The sequence below is a fragment of the Muntiacus reevesi genome, chromosome 4, assembly GCF_963930625.1.
Source record: "Muntiacus reevesi chromosome 4, mMunRee1.1, whole genome shotgun sequence".
NCBI classification, from domain to species: domain Eukaryota; kingdom Metazoa; phylum Chordata; class Mammalia; order Artiodactyla; family Cervidae; genus Muntiacus; species Muntiacus reevesi.
In genome coordinates, this window is record NC_089252.1 from 111,639,004 (window position 1) to 111,660,458 (window position 21,455).

Sequence of the window (21,455 nt, forward strand, 5' to 3'; positions counted from 1 at the left end):
CACACAAGGGAGGCCCGGAGACTGGGTCCCCACCACGCGCCACCCAGCTCTGGCACTGCCAAGGAAATGGACCGGGAGAGACGCTGCTTCATGTTGGCCTTTACCCACAGAAAGGGTTCTGGTGACACTGCCTCAGTGGTAAAGAATCCGCCTGCCAATGCGGGAGCCACAGGTTCAATTCCTGGGTTGGGAAGATCCCCAGGAGAAGGAGGAAATGAGAGCCAACTCCAATTTTCTTGTCTGGGAAACCACATGACCTGAGAAGCCTGGTAGGTAGTCCATTGAGTCACGAAAGAGTCGGATGTGACTCAGTGACTAAACAACAACAAAATAATGTGGAAACAGCACACACATTCATGTATAAAACCATAGGAACATCAGCAGATATCTTACCGTCCTTTACAAGTATCACACACACACTTCTAGATGATTTGTGGATTTGCAGGGTTTTTTTTTTTGGCTTTTCTCAGTGGCTTGCAGAATATTAATTCCTCAGCCAGGGACTGAACCTGTGCCCTCTGCAGTGAAAGCTCGGAGTCCTAACCACTGGACCACCAGAGAAGTCCCAAGATTTGTAGTTTTGTTGAAATTAATGAATACAGCATATATGCACAGCAAAACAATACAGCTACAATATTTTACCACCATTTTTACGAAGAAAAAAATGTGTGGTGGTAGACAACACTTCAAGATCATGAGTTACTTGAGAAACTTAAGGGAGGCAGGGGGTCACCGTGCTGTGACCCTAATAATGAAGATGTTGATGGAAGACTCAGAGACGGCAAGAGGTAGAAGCAAGATGCAAAAAGCAAGGTAGAAAAATCACTGTTGAACTGTAAAAATGGCCAGAGAAACAGAAATGGGAGATCTTATTACCACATTTTAAATAACTTGTATTTGGAAAAGAGGCTAATTGCAAAGTAGCACCAAAAAAAAAAAAAAAAGAGGGAAAATCACTTAAATGCCCGTCAACACACAACTGTTGAATAACTGATGGAATATTCACTAGGTAAGACACCATGAAGCTTTTTAAAAAAGAACAGGGTCAGCCTGTAAGTGTTGATACAGAACTACCCAATACAACACTCAGTATGGGAAGAGAGAAAAATTTCACCTACATGCATGGAGTTCTGACAATTTGACTGTCAGACTCAGCAGTGGAGGCACCTGGGGAGAACAACTGAGCGTAGGGGTGAGGATGCACGAGAACCTAGGACACACCCTCTGTAAGAGCTGAGGGTTCTACAGTATGTGCATAGACGTAATTTTCAAGGAAAACTCTAGGATTTTCTTTGCTTTAAGAAGCTCAGAGGAGGAACCTCGTGTCCTTTGTCTGGAAATAGTGTCAGTGACTCCAAACATGCAAAATCTCCCTAACACCCTCGTGGATAGGACAATACTCTATGATGGTAAACAAAAGATAACTCTGTAAATTCAGATGTGGTCTCCTGATCTTCTCAGATCCAGAGCTTCAGGAAGGAAAAAAGATTTCCTCATCCTGTTAATGTGTGCGCACTGCCAAGACACTGGTTCTATTATTTCCCACTGAAGGTCTCCACTGGCTCTTTACATGGTTGGTAGAGGACATTATGAGGCTATCAAGTACTTTGGGTTTCTCTAAAGGTTTTCTTTTATCCAGAGCCACGATGGTTATTTTGCCCATGGACCCCAAACGGCCCTCAAAAGACAGATCTCATCTGATGTCCTTTGGGGAGAATCTCTTCCATGAAAACCTGCTTTTCTGGGGAACTCTGGGAAATGGTAATTTCTGAACAACCCACCCTCACTGACCATACTCCCATTATAGTCACTGTGCGGTTATCTAAGATGCAGCAGGGAAATCAGAAGCTGTATGAAAGCTATGTTTTTTATTTATTTATTTGAGCTGGGTCTTAGTTGCAGCGTGCGGAATTTTTTGTTGCTGCTGTTGCAGCATGTGGCTTCTTTAGTTGAGGCATGGAAACTCTTAGTTGCATCATGTGGGATCTAGTTTCCTGAGCAGGAATCGAACCTGGACTCCCTGCAATGGGAGTGTGCAGTCTTACCCACTAGACCACCAGGGAAGTCCTGAAAGCTATGTTTACTTAGAATAAAGTCCCAGAGCCTTGAGAGGAGGGTGACTGACAGTGGGGGACGACAGTAATGACGTCCCCTCATAGCACAGTGCTTCTGCTTGCAGAGGACTCTCACTCCTGCGACACTGGCCCTTACCGGATGCTGGGAGAGGGTGGAAGGGGTCAGGTCCCCACCGTCCGCAGAAGGCGCCTGACAAACAGCTGCGAGCTAACGGTCAGGGTGCCGTGCCTGGGATGGGGGACTCCTCACCTGACTGTGCCATGGCCCCGCTGCTCATTCTGAGGAGCCACACACACACTCACGTGCAGAGCCAGGAGACAAAGGTTTCCCACTGCTTCTTTAAACGCTTGAGGGATGACCTTTCAAGGGAATGAACACAGACTGCAGTGCCCGCTGCTCCGAATGCCCTCCCCAGCTTTCCCACCAATGCTTAGAACAGAGTCCGGCACAAAATACATGCTCAATGAATGTTCACGGAATGACTGAACGAGACCCGTTATTCAATCTAGACCCACTCTTTATTATAATACAGCTCACAAAACCCACTGGTGTCACATGTGGGGAAAAACATGGAGCCGAATCTGAAACGGACTAGTTTCTATCACACTGCTATAGTGTATGTCCTTCAGGAGAGCCGGCCACACGACTGAAAAACAGACCAGCAGGGTATCCCCACGGTGTACACCTCTGGTAAGATCTGCCGGGTGGGGACAGGACTCTGGAGACAGCAGGCCCCCTCTGCCACCCTCCGAATCCTGGCCCTAAAACACAGAGACTGGAGGGGCATGCAAGGAGGGGATTTCTGAAAACCCCATTTACATCAGTCCTTTGTGGGAGAAACGAAATGAAGAAGGCAGACAGATAATGCGGGACTGAAAACGATGAGGGAGAAATGTGTATATTCCAGGGTGAGAGTGAATACGTTTATTACAAATTAGATAAGCTTTGTTTTATAAGAAGGGAAGAGCAGGAAAGAATTAACAGTGTGCTACTTAAAAGACTTAATGTGATCACCAATGCTAAATGAAAGAGGCATGTTTCCTGCCTAAGGAGATAATGAAAGGGTGCATAAGCTAATGTAATATGGCAGCACCCTGGCAGGGCCTAATGCCACCCTCCCTTTAGGGCATTCTGTCTATTCAGTAAAGATCAGGGGGACGTTCTTGTCCAATGTGGTGTGTTCTAAAGCACAGAAGCAACTCAATTCACTTGGTGAAGGCAGTGAAACCCTTATTTCCAAAGCTGACAAGGCACAGTGAGGAAAAGCTGCTTTCTCCTAGGAGAGTAACTGCAAAATCCTAAATCAAACAGTAGCAAATAGGAGTTAGAGTATGTTAAAGGTGTACGACCCCACGGTCAAGGTAAATTTATCCCGCAATAGCCTGTTAGGCAATCAATGAATTGGACATAAGCCATATCATCAGGACAAAGGGGAAAATTAAAAGCAAAGACGACAATCAACTGAAGAATGGACGTTTAGTAAAACCTACCTCCCTTTCCTAAGGTGAGTTCTGGTAAACAAGGCTAGCTGGCTGCTTCCTTAACACGACAGGGACTATCTACCCTAAACCAACAGCCAACAGCAAACCTCACAGGGAAACATGTTCCACGTAACTTTGGAAATGCGAGGAGACTCGCTGTCACCAGTGTTCTTTAACATCACATGCGGTTTTCTAAGCAGTATATTAAAGAAAGTAAACAGGCACAAGAGCGTAACTGTTAGACAGGAGGAAACGTATGCTTATTTGTTAGTCAAAGACTCCTAGAAAATCCAAGAGGATTCTACCCCTAAATGAAGGAAGAGTGATTGATAGGGAATCTGGTTATAAGTAAGTAAATAAATACTAAAAATCATACACCAGATATTACCAGTCTAAAATTATAAGAGAAAAAAAAAGATTCCAGTTAGAGTAAAAAAAATAAAATCAACTATGGCAAGATGTTGGGAAAGGTGAAGGCAGGAGAAGAAGGGACGACAGAGGATGAGATGGTTGGATGGCATCACTGACTCAATGGACATGAGTTCTGAGCAAGTTCTGGGAGTTGGTGATGGACAGGGAGGCCTGGCGTGCTGCAGTCCATGGGGTTGCAAAGAGTCAGACACAACTGAGCGATTGAATTGAACTGAACTGATGGCAAGATGAAATATTTGAAAATAATCTTAAGAAATGTGTGAGATCCATATGAGGAACTTGACTGGGTGTGAGGGAAATCTTGAATAAATGGAGAGACAGACCGTGTTTGGGGATGGAAGCCTAGATGCGGTAGAGATGGGAAGCTTTCCCAGGTTACTTCCAGGCTTAAGAAAATCTCAGTCAAATATCTCAAGGAGATTTTGAGAGAACTTAACAAAATTACACCCGAGTTCTACTGAGAAGAATAAACCAGTGAGAAGAGCTAAAATAACCATGAAAAAGAAATGAATGCTGCTTCTCAGAGACCCCCAGATAAAAGCATAATGTAAACACAGCATCCCTAGGCTACTTAAAGTACCTTTAAAACATCCTCAGAAGTCGCAGGGGACCTCTGAACACGGGGTCTGGAGAACCAGGCCCAGCACCGCCATCAAGTCTCCTGCATGGCCCCTTCTCACCTCGCTCGCATTTCCACAGAGAGGTCCCCAGGGCCGATGCCACACACGGGGCCCCACGGTGAGGACGTGAGCCCCGAGTAAGGCTCAACAAGCGGCGGAAGCACACGCTGGTCAGCAGTAACAGGTCAAGGGAGGCCTACGCCACCTACCTGCCCAGAGCTCTGAGGTTATGTGAGGGGCCATGGGGGCGGCCATCAGTGTCAGGGCACACAGAGCATCCTCGAACTCGGGGCTGTGGAGAACAACTCTCTGCGAAGCTTGCTGCGGGAGAGAAGGGAACAGCAGTGTGAGCACGCCGAGGCACGCAAGAGGAGCCTGGGTGAGAGAGGCCATGAAGCTTCCCGAAGTCCAGAGACATGCAGGCGGGAAGAGACCCTCTTCACATCACTTTTGTTTTAGGCAAAGAACTTTCCCTGTTTAATCACAGTGTTAAAAATAGCTGGAGCAGCAACAGCAGTTATATTATTGTTCTATTTTATTTTTTTGGCTGCGTCGCACAACTTGCAGGATCTTAGTTTCCTTATGAGGGACTGAACCTCATATGAGGCCCTCTGCAGTGGAAGCACAGGGCCCTAACCACTGGACCGCCAGGAAAGCCCCGAGCAGATACATCACTGTTGACTGAACACTTAACCACATCCTTGAGCTGATGCTAACTGGTTTGGGTCTCCCACCCTCTGAGGGCAGGATTGTTAGCCCATTTGACAGATGAAGCAGCTAAGGGCTATGACAGAGGGAGAGTCACCTGTGTCTGGACACACGGTTATGCAAGAGATGGAGACTAGATTAGAATGCAGGTCAGTCCTAATTCTTAACCACTGTGCTCGGCTCAGTTTCCTGTATGTGCAGGACCAGTGGGAAATGCAGAGGCTTGCTCAAAGGTTCTGCACTGTGAAACTCCCAGGACTGGGGTCCTCTTGCCTCTCTCAAGGATCGCAGGGGTCCTCCTATTCTTTGTCAGTTCTTGCCAATACTCAGCGTCTTCCTGAGGTGAGGCTGATCAGTTAAACTTGTCACACCCGTTCACCTGCTGCACACCAAACTTTAGAAATAAAATGTCCAGAAAGGCATGGTCTCTGCCTTCTGGGAGCGGCAGGCCACCTCACCACGTGACTGGAAGTCACACACCACCCTGCCCCTGGCCAGGAGCAAATGGGCATAGATGGGCCACTCACCGAGAGGGCACTGCTGAGTCCCATCAGCTGAGAAATCGCAGAGTTCAGCGAGAAGTCCTCTGTGAAATGGGCAGTCACCTATTGGTGAAAGCAGAATCATTCACTTTGTTCAAAGTTCCATTAAGCTTACACACACACACACACACACAAACTGAATTATCCAAAAAACGTGGAACTAAATGCATGCCATAAAAGATACTTAAAACTGTTTTCACTATCTCAAGTAGTCACTGTAATGTTTTATCAGCACAAAGGTTTTTTTTTTCAGCACAAAGACTTTTAAAGTCAAAGTCAATGTTGTTTCCGCCACTCAAGATTGCTCCTCTTCCTCTATAGCTGCGACAGTGTTGGTTCCCACAGCAGGTGCCTAAGAAAACACTGATCATTATCTGAAGAGGAGGCGGGACCCGCTGATGACCAAACAGCAACCAGGAGATGGGATAAAGGATGTCACTTCCCCATGGTCGCATGACCTTAATTCACAATGAAGATTACTGGTACATGGGGATAAGGTGAGTTTTACATTTTCGAATATAGAGTCAACACAAGAACACAAATGCTACTTGTCAGCTTTTTCCTATTGGCATGCTTTTCAATTTTGACCATGGGCAAGGATACAGAAAACTAACACATCCTTAAGATGTCAAGAATTTCCAACTTGTTGAAATAACTATTGTTATTTCCAACTTGTTGAAATAATTCTATTATCTGACAGAAGAGAAGAATTTGCCAAATTCAAAGAGAAAGTATGTGATATGCAGATAATCATTCAAGCAGCACTCAGATGACTAAAGTCAATTTCATGAGCTCTGCTTCTCTACAGCATGGTAGACAGGATGGAAATAAAGCTGAAGAAGTGTTACTAAATGAGACCATGCTGGATCTGGGGCCGCTGCAGTCTACACAAAACAGAGAAAAGCTCAGCTCCTTTTCAATGTCCTCAGTTACCGGAGTCTAGAGAAGTGACCTTGACTGACTTTCTAAGTTTGAATCAGCACATCTTAAAAAAGAAAGGAAACATTCAGCCTAAGGAGAATTTGGGGTATCTAGTACCCATTCAAAAGTGGCTTCAGACTTCCTAAGCGCTTTCTTTCAAAGACATATGACATTTTTTCACAAAGTTCTTAAAGAGGTAAATGTCATATTATAGCAGACTTCCAGATGAAAAATTTAAAGGGATGTTATCAATGAAGAATCTTTAAAAATGATTTAGACACTACTATGCTATTCTCTAAGAAGATAAAATAAACCATTGATTTATTTGCAAAATTCCTTCCACAATATCTTACACAAATACTGTGTAACAAAGTTTCTGAGTGGAAAAGTCTCCGCTATGCTGAGTATCAGGGAACTCTCTGCTCAGTTCCTCATGGGCTGTGTGACTTTCACAGGGCATTTAACCGTTCTGTGCCTCAGTTCTGCCCACAGAAGGGATGAGGAGGAGGCTAAAGATGAGGAGACTAAAGAACAGAGTCTTTTCAACCCCTTTCAACTCTAAAACATATTTCTGTTTTTATAATATATATAGTGTGTCATCAGTATGACATTAAATTTGATTCTCTATCTGAAAGTGAAAGCGTCAGTTGCTCGGTCATGTCCAACTCTTTACAACTCCACGGACTGTAGCCGCCAGGCTTCTCTGTTCATGGGATTCTCCAGGCAAGAATACTGGAGTGGGCAGGCATTCCCTTCTCCAGGGGATCTTTCCACCCAGGGATCGAACCTGGGTCTCCCGCATTGCAGGCAGATTCTTTACTGTCTGAGCCACCAGGAAAGCCCCAGGGTGTGTTAAATTCGGAAATATGGAAAGTGGGCAGCTTCCTCAGATCTGGGATGGACAAATGGGAGACATCACTAGAGGGAGCCATTTCCCAAGAGCATCTCCTTCCCTTAGAATGCGTGCACTGTTGCGTTCTCCCACGCTAGTAAAGCAATGCTTAAAATTCTCCAAGCCAGGCTTCAGCAATACGTGAACCGTGAACTTCCAGATGTTCAAGCTGGTTTTAGAAAAGGCAGAGGAACCAGAGATCAAATTGCCAACATCCGCTGGATCATCGAAAAAGCAAGAGAGTTCCAGAAAAACATCTATTTCTGCTTTATTGACTATGCCAAAGCCTTTGACTGGGTGGATCACAATAAACTGTGGAAAGTTCTGAAAGAGATGGGCATACTAGACCACCTGACCTGCCTCTTGAGAAACCTATATGCAGGTCAGGAAGCAACAGTTAGAACTGGACATGGAACAACAGACTGGTTCCAAATAGGGAAAGGAGTACGTCAAGGCTGTATATTGTCACCCTGCTTATTTAACTTATATGCAGAGTACATCATGAGAAACGCTGGGCTGGAGGAAGCACAAGCTGGAATCAAGATTGTTGGGAGAAATATCAATAACCTCAGATATGCAGATGACACCACACTTATGGCAGAAAGTGAAGAAGAACTAAAGAGCCTCTTGATGAAAGTGAAAGAGGAGAGTGAAAAAGTTGGCTTAAAGCTCAACATTCAGAAAACTAAGATCATTTCATCTGGTCCCATCACTTCATGGCAAATAGATGGGGAAACAGTTGAAACAGTGGCTGACTTTATTTTTGTGGGCTCCAAAATCACTGCAGATGGTGATTGCAGCCATGAAATTAAGATGCTTACTCCTTGGAAGGAAAGTTATGGCCAACCTAGACAGCATATTAAAAAGCAGAGACATTACTTTAACAACAAAAATTCGTCTAGCCAAGGCTATGGTTTTTCCAGAGATCATGTATGGATGTGAGAGTTGGACTATAAAGAAAGCTAAGCACAGAAGAATTGACACTTTTGAACTGTGGTGTTGGAAAAGACTCTTGAGAGTCCCTTGGACTGCAAGGAGATCCAACCAGTCCATCCTAAAGGAGATCAGTCCTGGGTGTTCACTGGAAGGACTGATGTTAAAGCTGAAACTCTAATACTCTGGCCATCTGATGCGAAGAGCTGACTCATTGGAAAAGACCCTGATGCTGGGAAAGATTGAGGGCAGGAGGAGAAGGGGACGACAGACGATGAGATGGCTGGATGGCATCACCGACTCGATGGGCATGGGTTTGGGCGGACTCTGGGAGCTGGTGATGGACAGGGAGGCCTGGCGTGCTGCAGTTCATGGGGTCGCAAAGAGTCGGACACGACTGAGCGACTGAACTGAACTGTTGCTCCACCTTGGGGAAACACCCAAAGCAGGAGGATCAAATAATCAAGGTCAGTGGGGCCACCATAATAAGACAGGAGGAAGACCCAGTGTGCCCACCCCAGGGCAGGCAGGCCACACAGATCACGAGGGCTCAGGCACAGAATCGACCAGTGTTCTGGGAAGGGTTCTGACCTGAGAGATGACCGAGTTCTTATACTCCCACAGCCTCCTGGCCTCGGTTTTCTCCTTGTCGCTCAACAGCTGAGGCCTGGGCACCTTCCCAGATGTTCTGGCCTCGATAAATCGCGTCACCAAAGACCACAGACGCTGCTGCCATCTCAGCACCCCAGGGAGCGCGTCAGCTGCATGTGACGTTAGTGACATGTTAGAGAGAGAGAAGGAGAGACATGTGAGGATGACTGGCTTGGTCACACCTAAGCGACAAAGCGCCTGTGAAGGAGGAGATGCTTCACGGGATCTCCCCGAGGGCGGGGAGAAGGGTCCTCCCTGGCTGCCAGTGCCTGGGACCTCAGACCAGGACTGACTCAGTCATTTCTTCTTAGGGCCCCAGGTATTCTGAGCACAGGACGCTGGTGCTTACTCAAAGGGTTCCTAGCAACTGTCACCGGCCCAAAAGGAGCTTAGAAGTTTGGGCCAGGATGTGCGTGAGGGCATCGCCTCCTTGGTTAGGAAAGCCTGCTGTGACGAAAACGTCCTTGGAACCACCAGTGTGCGTGGAGACAGGGCTGAGTTACTTGCAAGCTGCCCTCTCACGGGGACAGGCAGTACACAGAGGCAGCGCTGGTCCCCACGCTGCGTTCAGAGCCACCCTGCTACGCAGCCTGAGGTGTCTCAACACAAGCCCGGTCCTCACCAGTTTCGTGTGTTTCACATGTTTCAGCATGCGCGCATGCTCAGTCGTGTGTGACTCTCTGTGACCCCGTGGACTGTAGCCCACCAGGCTCCTCTCTCCACGGGATTCCCCAGGCAAGAATACTGGCGTGGGTTGCCATTTCCTCCTCCAAAGGATCGTGCCAACCCAGTTTTAGATCTAAACAACTCTGGAGGGAGAAATCCCCATGCCCCCCACCCACACCCCCCAACACCCCGACCGTGGGGCTCTGGAGGCTGCTGTGGGTGACTGCGGAGGTCACAGGTAACATCAGGGCCAGGCCCCACGTGGGGTTCTCTGGCCTGGTAAAGGGCAATGACGCCGTTCCAGGAGAAAAACCTTTCAGGTTACACCAAGAGGGGACTGGCCTCTGTGGACCGCAGTGGGCCCAGACGTTCCACAAAAACCAGTCTGGCTCAAGGAAATGTTCTCAAAATGGGATCCTCGTAGAACCTGCCGGAGAACACCCAGTCTATGCTGAAGGCAGGCTCCCAGCCCCACCCTGGGGGCTGGGTCAGCAGGGCTGCAGTGAGGACAGGGGGTGTGCAGCCACAGTGCGCTCTCTCGGAGGTCTGGGGCTCATTACGTCTGACCACGCTGGCCTAGGAATGGCACAGGACGTCGGGCAAACTGCTACCTGCTCCACAGTAGGACTCCTAGGACCCTCTCCTACAGTCTCAGCAAAGACACTCCCTTCCCTGGACTCCCTGGGCACGGAGGCGGATCACGGAGGCGGGTCATGGAGGCGGCTGGCTGGGAGGGGAGGCTGCCTTACTCTTCACATCCCACAAGATATCCTTCTCGGGAGGGGCGGCGAAGAGGATGTAGAGCCGGACGGTGTCGATGCCGTACTGCTCCACCACGTCCTCGGGCTCCACGCCGTTGTGCTTGGATTTGCTCATCTTCTCCCAGCTCACCTCGAGCTTCTCCCTCGTGTTTGCGTGAACGGGATCGGAACCTGCAAACCAGAAGGACGTGTTGGTAGGAGGGGATGCCGAAGTGGTTCTATCACAGCATATCCAATCTGGAAATACTGAGGGAGTCGTTCAACGTGTCCACTTGAAGAATCCCACTAATTCACTTAGTGTGACGCGTTCTCTCCCTTTAGACATTGTAACCATGTTTTGGTTTTCAAATAAATGAGGCCAACCTCCCACCACAAATCTGCCTTTCATGAACAGATCGTACACTTGCCAGCTTTCTCTCGGTCACAAATCAAGACAAAGCAATGGCCCTCTTTTTAAAAAGTAAATCACTTACATACAAAAAGGACAGGAAAAAATGGTAAGGAGGACCTGCACTGCTCTTTTCTTTATGGATTCGGGGCCTCCTCTGGCAGCTGGCAGTTGACCAGCCAGCGTCTCGGAGCAGCAGAGCATGTCTGAGGTCACTTCACCCGGAGGGAGGTCTCCGTCCATGTGAAGTCACCAGAACGTGAGCTCGCCCCCAGAGCGGGGTCCACGCATGGGGTTAGCTCGCTGGGCTCACGGGACCCGTGGGTCCTGCTGTGGAGCCCTGCTCCTTCCCTCCTCCCCGCTCCACACGGTCTGTCCGGGTGGTGCTGACGGAGGAGGCCTTCCCTGGCCGTGCGTGGATGGGGTGGCCTTGCAGCCAAGCTCCAGCGGCTGGGACCAGGAGGACCCCTGACAAGGTTGTCTCCTTCTCTGCAACTGGCTAAGAGACGGCCAGTCTGTCTCGGTGCTGCTGGGCATTGGAGCCAGGGGTCCCAAGGAGGTGAGGCCTCTGCCCAAGGTCACCGTGCGCACTGAAATTAGGGAGGGGGGTCCAAGTCTGGCAGGGGAAGGGGAACGGGGCAGGAGAACGGAGCGGAGCAGGAAGCGGAACTAGAGGCTCGGGAACAACAGAGGAGGCAGCAGCGGCCGCGGCTCCTACACGCTGCCCCTCCCTGCAGCTGGGCTTGGACGATGTCCGATCCTTGGGTGAAACCCGCCTTTGTGTGGATTTCTGTTCCTCCTAGCTAAATATTCCTTGGCTCCAAGAGCAACCCAGATGGGCCATTCTCACCTGTGAGATCTACTTCCTCTCGCCGTAGATACTGTCCAGACGGTAGGCGGAATGTCTGCCCCTTGATAAGGCCTTGGGCCAGCAGTTTATGAAAAGGCTCTCTGAGGAAAGAAAACAGGAGCAGAACACTGGTGGGGTGGGCGCTGGACGCACCCAGAGAGAGCAGTACAAACCTCACCTGCGGATGAGTACAGGTAAATGCTCTTTGTGAAAACAGGCTGACCGCTTGTCAACTCGACTTGCACAAATGGCTCCTTACACATAAACGCTAAGAAAACTAGGTCAAATCAGTGGAGATCAACTACTTTCCAACGTAGGGAAGTGAAATGAACACCAGGCCTCACATCTGAAGTCCTGGATCGGAATCTCTGTGCTGCCTCTCAATGAGCCCAAGGCAAGTCACTTCTTTACTCTGGGGATCAGTCTGCTCATCTGTAAAATGGAGATTATAAAAACCTGCCTCAAAGCATTGTTGGGAGGATTAAATGAAATGACTGCATGAAAACACTTGTAAATTTTAAAGGTATGTACAAAGGTCAGTTGGGCTTCCCTGGTGCCTCAGCGGTAAAGAATCCGCCTGAAATGCAGGAGATCCAGATTTGATCCCTGGGTCGGGGAGACCCCCAGGAAGAGGGCCTGACAACCCACTCCAGTATTCTTGCCTGGAGAATCCCATGGACAGAGGAGCCTGGTGGGATAGAGCCCATAGGGCTGCAGAGTCAGACATGACTGAAGCGACTGACACGCACACATACACAAGGTCAGTTATGCTGAGCCCGGAGTGACGAAAAGTTCAGGATGACACAAAGAGGTCTACGCTGGGGTTTAATTCAAGAAGATAATTCATTCCTTAACTTTTATACAGTGCTTGCTAAAATTCTTTTAAATATTTTTAAATCATGCAAATTATACATGATTACCCCTTTTGTTCAAATTCAAACACCCCTCCTCCTGTCTTCCCAGGCCTATTCCCCTCTGATGAGGCAGTTACTACGAGTCCACACAGATCTGTTTCCGTTTTTCTTTTGGTTGCACAGCATGGCATGCGGGATCTTAGCTCCTCGACCAGGGACTGAACCCACGCCCCGGCAGTGAAAGTACTGAGTCCAACCACTGGACCACCAGGGAACTCCCCAGATCTATTTCATTTTCAACATCTACTGAGTACTTTACATATGGGTGGATGATAATTTATTTATAGTGTCTATTTTAAAAAAGCAGTGTTAGTCACACCCTTATTGGCTGAATAGTGAATTGAAGATGTTTTCTCTTAAGAGGACAAGCAAAGGTTTGACCCTTGAACTGAAATTATTTCAGATTTGAAGCTGTTGCAGTTTTGAAGCACATAAGAAAGAGCTACTCCACATTCAATTTGTGGAGACCTCTGCTGAGAGCACGTGTCCATATTTCACTCTTATAAAGCGCAGGGAGGAACATTTGAATGAGGAGATGGATTGATGTTCTCTGCCAACATCACCCCCAGTACAACACATCTATCAGCATACAAACCATTGGGGTCTTTAAGCTCACTTACATGGAGTGGCTTTTTAGAGGCTCAAAGACCCAACAGATAGCATCACCAGCTCAATGGACACGGATCTGAGATAGTGAAGGACAAGGAAGCCTGGCGTGCTGCAGTCCATGGGGTTGCAAGGAGCTGGACACGACTTTAGTGACCAAACAACAAGCAACTCAAAGACCCAATAACCTCAGAGAGGCCAAGCAGTGATGGAGGCACAGGGTGCTGGCTTTGTTAATTAACAGAATGTCGTTTCACACGTGAGGCTAATGCAGATGAGCCCTGGGACAGAGGAAGAAGGCCTCCGTACAGGGCCCTGATCTGCACACTGGGCAGCCCGTCACAGCAGCTGGGCGGACAGACGCGGTTTAAAGGAAATTCTCCAGTGGACTCAGAGGGATGGAGTGGAACAAAGAGGATGACTGAGAAAGAGATGAAGGTCAGCTAGGAAAAAAGGACCCCTGGTCTGTGTTTTAAAATCCTGTTATGATGGTACATATACACCGTGGAATATTACTCAGCCATTAAAAAGAATTCATTTGAATCAGTTCTAATGAGATGAATGAAACTGGAGCCCATTATACAGAGTGAAGTAAGCCAGAAAGATAAAGAACATTACAGTATACTAACACATATATACGGAATTTAGAAAGATGGTAACGATGGCCCTATATGCAGGGCAGAAGAAGAGACGCAGAAGTACAGAAGAGACTTTTGAACTCTGTGGGAGAAGGGGAGGGTGGGATGTTTTGAAAGAACAGCATGTATATTATCTGTGGTGAAACAGACCACCAGCCCAGGTGGGAGGCATGAGTCAAGTGCTCGGGCCTGTTGGGCTGGGAAGATCCAGAGGAATCGGGTTGAGAGGGAGGTGGGATGGGAGACCGGGATGGGGAATTCGTGTAACTCTATGGCTGATTCACATCAATGTATGACAAAACCCACTGAAAAAAAAAAAAATCCTGTTATGAGCATGTGTATGTATGTGTGTGTGTGCATGTGAGTTTGGTGGGGGGGGTGTGGGGGGGGGGGCGGGTTATCTGGTAAGGTGTAAAAGACCCAATATAATTAACATTAAATGGAAATTAGTCAAGTTACTCAGTGTCAACAGGGCCTGTCCATCATGCTACCATGTTAATTTGGAGGACACACATGCAGAAAAATAGTCACCCCATTGTTCTGGCTCCAAAAGCTATCTTAATAATGACCTCTTTGAGTCACAAAATTGCCTTCCTTCCACCTCTCAGACATTCCACCAGCAATGTCACCACTGGCAGAATGACATCCTTCTGTACCACGTCCCAGGAAGATTCCCAGGCAATGTGAGTGATACGAAAAATGATCTGAAAATACAGTGCACTTGGATCTCAGGCTGCATTTTAACCCAGAAGCACCTTCAAGGGGGAGCAATGGTGTCTGTGCTCCCCATTTCTCAGGAACACAGAACACAGAACCATGAGGAGCTTGGTGTCCTTGGGCCACACGAGCTGTATCCAGGCAGGTTGGGGTTTGGATGCCCAAGACCCCAGATCTGCATTTTCCTCAGGAAGCTCAAGGGCCTTTACCCATAGACCGAGTCTGCAGCGCTCTCTGCCACCAGCCGCGTCTGCCCTCTGGGCCTCTGCCTTCACACCTAAATGCCCCTGGTCCTCATAGAGGTCCCAGGGACACTGGCTGTCCCCAGAACCGGCCATGCTCCCTAGGACTCAGCAGGAATGCCCATCTCAGCCTGAGTTCCTGGGGTAACCCAGACCCGCCCTTCACCACTGAGCTCAGGCACCCCCTTCTCTGGTGGGTGTCCCTGTCTCCCCTGCGTCCAGAGCATGCAGCTCTGGACTCTCCTTCAGCTCCTGCCATGTCCAGCATGCTCGGCCATGAAGAGCATGCCCAGGCTGTGTACTGGTTACAACATAAATACCTGTGTATCGCCGCCCTACCCCCGTCATGACAAGGACTATGGTCTTGTCCTTTCATCTGTCTCAGCGCTTAGCACTCTTTCAATGGACGACAGGCTCTTTAAATATGTTCAGAACACAGATGATGGATGAACAAATACAAATGAACAGACAGACGGACAGCAGGATGGAGGGAGGAAGACATGGATGTTTGAAGCCATCTGTGCCTTCCATCCAATCTGGGGTGGCACCTGGATTTTAACCTCATCACACAAAAGATACAACACAGTTTTAAAACAGAAGGAGAAAAGCATATGGTTACTTTTTACTGGGCAGACGAAGACAGTGGCTACACAGCAAACTGAAACAGGGGCGGCCTCCCCCACACCCCGTGGGGCCTTCACTGGGCATCGGTGGGCTCGACGGGGCCGATTTTTGCACACACTCGGGGTGCACGTTTTTGAGCACTAGCTCATCTTTTAGGAATCTTCCTCAAATAATTTTACATGCTGCTGCCTCACACAGAGACACACTGCAACTTTCTTCCTGCTGGGCTCCGTGGCAGGAGGATGGATCTGCTGTTACCATCTTAGGCTCTAGTGTCCCTGTGCACTGGTTTTTGAGGTTTTTCCTTTCCTTCCTCACTGTTAGTACATGGCTTTGGTCTCTCTTAATAGAAATAAAAAATACGTCCTTGGGATGGAAGAAGGGAGGAAATAATTTGGATCCCAAAGGTAAAGATTATCAGTAGGATGATCAAAAGCAGTAGCTTTAAGCTTCCAGAACCGGCTGGGGCAGAAATAAAGGAGCTTGGTCTTCATTCTTGCAGGGTATTAAGTGGTGCGATGCTGCCCTCTACTGGGCATGGGCAGAATTGCAACCTGTTGGATTTTTTTTTTTTTTTTTTTTCCAAACTAGGGGCAGTACTAAAGAAGGTTCAAACATCATACAATCGTGCTCATTTCATAAACTAAAAAGGTTATGCTCAAAATCCTTCAAGCTAGGCTTCAGCAGTTCATGAATGGAGAGCTTCCAGATGTACAAGCTGGGTTTAGAAAAGGCAGAGGAACTAGAGATCAAGTTGCCAACATTCGTTGGATCAAAGAGAAAGCAAGGGCATTCCAAAAAAAATCTGTTTCATTGATTATGCTAAAGCCTTTGATGATGTGAACCATAACAAACTGTGAGAAACTCTTAAAGATGGTAATATCAAGACCATCTTACCTGTCTCCTGAGAAACCTGTATGCTGGTCAAGAAGCAAGTTAGAACCCTGTAGGGAACAACTGACTGGTTCAAGATTGAGAAAGGAGTACAGCAAGGCTGTTTATAGGTCCCCTGTTTATTTAACTTACATGCAGAGCACATCATGCAAAATGCTGAGCTGGATGAGTTACAAGCTGGAATCAAGATTGCCAGGAGAAATATAAACAACCTCAGATATGCAGATGATACCACTCTAGTGGCAGAAAGCAAAGAGGAACTAAAAAGCCTCTTGATGAGGGTGAAAGAGGAGAGTGAAAAGGCCGGCTTAAAACTCAATATTAAAAAAACTAAGATCATGGCGTCCTGTCCCATCACTTCATAGCAAATAGAAGGGGAAAGGGTGGAAGCAGTGACAGATTTCCTCTTCTTGGGCTCTAAAATCACTGCGGATGGTGACTGCAGCCATGAACTTAGAAGACGACTGCTCTTTGGAAGGAAAGCTATGACAAACATAGACAATGTATTAAAAAGCAAAGACATAATTTTGCTGACAAGGGTCCATATAGTTAAAGATATAGTCTTTCCAGTAATCATGTATGGATGTGAGAGTTGGACCATAAAGAAGGCTGAACACTGAAGAATTGATGCTTCCGCACTGTGGTGCTACAGAAGACTCTTGAGAGTCCCTTGGACAGCAAGGAGATCAGACCAGTCAATCCTAAAGGAAATAAACCCTGAATACTCATTGGAAGGAATGATGCTGAAGCAGAATCTCCAATCATCTGGCAACCTGATCACTATGAAGAGCTGACTCACTGGAAGAGACCCTGATGCTGGGAAAGACTGAAGGCAGAAGGAGAAGAGGGCGTCAGGATGAGATGGTTGGATGGTATCACTGATTCAATGGACATGAACTTGGGCAAGCTCCGAAAGCTGGTGAGGGACGGGGAGGACCAGCATGTTACAATCCATGGGGTCAGAGAGTTGGACACGACTTGGCAACTGAGCAACAATAACAACTCCATCTGCGCTGCTCGGCCTTCTCATTGTGGGGGCTTCTCTTGGCGCTGAGCACAGGCTCTAGGGTGCGCGGGCTTCAGCAGTTGCAGCGCGTGGGCTCAGGGACCGTGGTACAAGGGCTTGGCTGCTCCGCAGCATGTGGGATCTTCTCGGATCAGGGATCAAACCCATGTCTCCTGCACTGGCAGGTGGAATCTTTACCACTGAGCCACCAGGGAAGCAAGCCCTTTATTTTTAATTGGAGGATAACTGTTTTACAATATCATGCTGGTTTCTGCCGTACAACGCGAATCAGCCATGAGTTTACATATATCCCCTCCCTCTTGAGTCTGCCTCCCGCCCCCGCCCCCCCATCTCAACCCTCAACCTGCTGGACTCTGACCCTAAGTCCAGCCTTTCTGCCTAGGGCTACACACTTCTCTGGCCTCATCTCTCATTTTTAAAAATTAACTTCTAAATGAAGTAAAGTGCACATATTGAAAAGCTTGTAATTCCTACTGGTAAAACTTGAGGAATTTTCACAACATAAACACACTGGTGTAATCAGTACCCAGGTCAATGATCAGAAAGTGACCCACCTCCTGAGGCCCCCTCCTTCCCCTTCCAGGTGCCGTCTCCCCACCACAGGCACCAGCTGCCTGGCTGCTCACACCTCTACCCCTTTCAGAATGAGGGAATCTCGTGGGAACACCCACACTGGAGGCCTTTCCCAGAAAGGCAGGCGTTCCCTCTCAGACAGCAGAGCACCCAAAACAAGCCCTGCCAGTTAAATAAGTCTTGATTTCTGAAAAAGTTAGCAGCAACGCAACTTGACGGCTGAGGCTCACCTGGGCTGCCTTCCCCCAGGGCTGAAGCACTGCAGTGGTGGCCGGAAGGGCCATCTAGGGCAGAGATGGCAAGACTGCCCCGGTGCCCCTGCCCCCCTCATGGACCCACGGCTGCACGTCCTGGTGGACTGGGGCTGCCTCAGGATTCTTGGGGCCACGTGCTCAGAAGGCAGAGCTACCCTGTGACACCCGTGATTCGTTTATTCTGCAGCTATTTACTGAGTGCTGACAACATGTCCCACGCTGAGCCAGGCATTTAGGGATGTCATGGTGGGCAAGGCCAGCCCTCCCCTCACAGAGCCGGCCTGCCTGCTGCCACTGAGCCAGACGGATGCCTGCCCACCCTCAGGGCTGGGAGGGGGGAACAGAGAGTCCAGTCAGATCTGCAGACCGACTCCTGCCACACCAAGTCCAAACTGCTCGGCTCGGCCATCGAGGATGTTCATCCCTCCCCGTCCGCGTCCTCTACTCCTTCTTATACACTTGTTGCCCACAGGCGCGTCCATGTCCTCGCTCACTGTTCCCTGAAGTGCTATCAAAACTGCCCATTTGTCAGAACTCTACCCTCCCTTCCAGACTCCCCTCAAACGCCAAATCCACTAGGAAGGCGTCTCAGGCCCTCCTGGGCAAAGTCAGTTGCTCTTTCTTCGGTGTGTCCGGTGTGGTTCCTGTAACTGCATCGGGCAGGTATTAAATGCTACTGTGCATTCCTGTGAGTTGCTTTGCTGCCTGCCTTCCCCGAGAGTGGCGAGTAGGAGGACCCTTGAAGACCCCTCCAGCACCCAGCTCATCACAGATGCTCAGTTAAGGCAACTGGTTTGAGCTATGTTGAGTTTGTTTCTACGCGTGAATAAACAAATCTGCCGGCAGCAGAGAAGGGGACGGTGTGGAGGGGACAAGAGACGAAGCAAGAAAGGGGAGGAAGGGCGGGCACTGGATGCTACTGCTTCCAAGTAGGGCCAGGCCCTTTTTGCGGAGAGAGGCATGCTCAAAGATTTCAGACTCTGTCCACTTGAAGCCCCTGGGAAGATCAGCAGGGAACGAGCGTGGAAGAGGGACAAACTCCACAGTGGGCAGGGGGCCCCCCAGTTCCTGGAATCCTGCTCAGTCCCCAATGATTCTCCCACCACTCTTCTAGGGCCTCAGGGCTCTGGGAAGCCAGTTCTCATTCCATCCACCCTTAGGTGTAGTTTAGCTCTGAATGAGGAGTCACGTTTGTATTTGAGCAACAACTTAGTACAGACCCCTCTTGCACTTAATCAAAGAGCTTACAGGAAAACGGGTGGCCCAAGACATGCTCATAAATCACCGGCACAAGAAGGAGGCGTGCAGCATGATGCAGAGAAGCACGCGGCATGGGCGTGGGGGCCAAGGGGATGTCAAGGGTCCTGCTGGACTGGACGTCACACCACACTGCCAAGTTCATGATTCAGATCCACAACAGTGTAACTCATGTATTTCCCATCTGTACATTCATTCACCAAAGGCACCTGGGAACAAAACTGTATAAGTAACCGAGATATTCTGTCATAATGACTCTGTATAGCAGGGAGCTTTATAACAAAGTGAAAATTCTGCCGCTCCAAACCACCAACAAACCCCTTCGGATTCCGAAGCCATCAAAGATGGAGGCGTTATGCAGGGCCTCGGCCTTAGGGAAGGCCTAGATGGGTTTCACTTTCATGAATACAAATTAGTGCTCTTTTCCTTGAGTCAGACTTCCTCTTACTCCTTCAATACCACCCTGAGGGTTGGATTACTTTCATATGCACCGAAGCACGGCTCTATGCAAGTAGAATGATGAAAAGTGATGGAATCGTCAAGTGTTTCTTTGACAGCCTGGACTGCACTAACTCAGAAATTACAACTAATACCTGCTGGTCACGGAAACGCACCTTTGTCCAAAGAAGGCGAGATGGAAGCAAGGGAGGGTAGGTGTGAGGGAGGGAGGGAGAAAGGTCACTAATCATTAGGATTAACAAGGAATTTCAGAACACAGGCAGGCTATTTTAAGCATCCTTATAAAAATCACTGCATACAGGAATGTATTAATCAAGACATGGCTAAAAGAATCTCAGGATTTATCAGAGCCCTAACCACCCTGGATAACCTGCTCTCCTCTCTCCCGCCTGGTCAGTCAGTTACTATGTAGATCTGGAAAGAAGAAAACAGAAAGTTGCAGATCTCTGAAAACAGTCTCTAATTGGGACTTCTCAGACTAACTTCACCTTGCTCTTCATCCCTGCCTCTGAGTCCAGGGCCATCATGTTCACATAGCTGGCCTGTTTCTAAGCATCGAGATGTGGCTTGTCTGAAAATATCACTGTTTCCATTTCCTAGCAGCTAGCCAGGGGCCTGGAAGGAAGTCTTATTAATACCATGAGACTCAGGTAAAGTGTTTCTGTTTTTCCTTACCTTTTCCCAATAGCTCCATTTCTGGTGTGATTAGAAACAGCTCCCTGAACCAGGGACGCGGGCCCGCTGAGTTCATGGGAAGCAGCAGCTTCTGACGCCACCCCACCCTTTGATGACTGCAAACCGCAGACAGAACGTCATTTCAGGGTATTCAGTGTCTCTCTGGGTTGTAAGAGCAGCTGAGGCTGATGCTGACTCCCCCTCACCCCCTACTCCCCCATGCTTACACATCACATTTCAAGCCCAGCACACTTCCCTGCTTCAGAATATAAACTATAAATGACTTAGCTTTATTTTCTGTTATAAAGTCACATAGTCATTGGGAAAAAAACATCTGGGAAAAAAACCATTAAGAAATAATAAAATCATCAATAAGCTCATCATCCAGAGAGAACTAGTGTTCACATAGTGACATAATTTTTTTTCTAGTCTTTACTCTTGCTTTCTGTGTGTACTGGTGTGTGTACATGTAAAGACAGAGAATCAAATTGTATCTACAAATTTCTGCCTTGGTTTTTTTACTTCTTATTACTTCAGATGTATTTCTCCTTGGTGTTCAACATCCTTTGAAATAAATATAAAGAGTTGTACGGAGTCTTCCATAGAGATGGAGTATACCTTTCCCCTTCTCAGCATTTTGGGGCATTTAGGTTT

General features: G+C 48.2%; 1 protein-coding gene across 1 annotated transcript in view; it reads right to left on the reverse strand.

The window, feature by feature from the left end:
• Positions 1-21,455, reverse strand: part of LARS2 (leucyl-tRNA synthetase 2, mitochondrial) — a 141,901-nt gene that overhangs the window by 10,673 nt on the left and 109,773 nt on the right. Inside the window, exons 15-19 of the mRNA XM_065933880.1 lie at positions 11,922-12,022; positions 10,672-10,854; positions 9,197-9,366; positions 5,845-5,922; positions 4,819-4,930 (exon numbers count right to left, since the gene is read on the reverse strand). Of these exons, the coding sequence (XP_065789952.1) occupies positions 4,819-4,930; positions 5,845-5,922; positions 9,197-9,366; positions 10,672-10,854; positions 11,922-12,022 (644 nt within the window). The remainder of the gene's footprint in view (positions 1-4,818; positions 4,931-5,844; positions 5,923-9,196; positions 9,367-10,671; positions 10,855-11,921; positions 12,023-21,455) is intronic.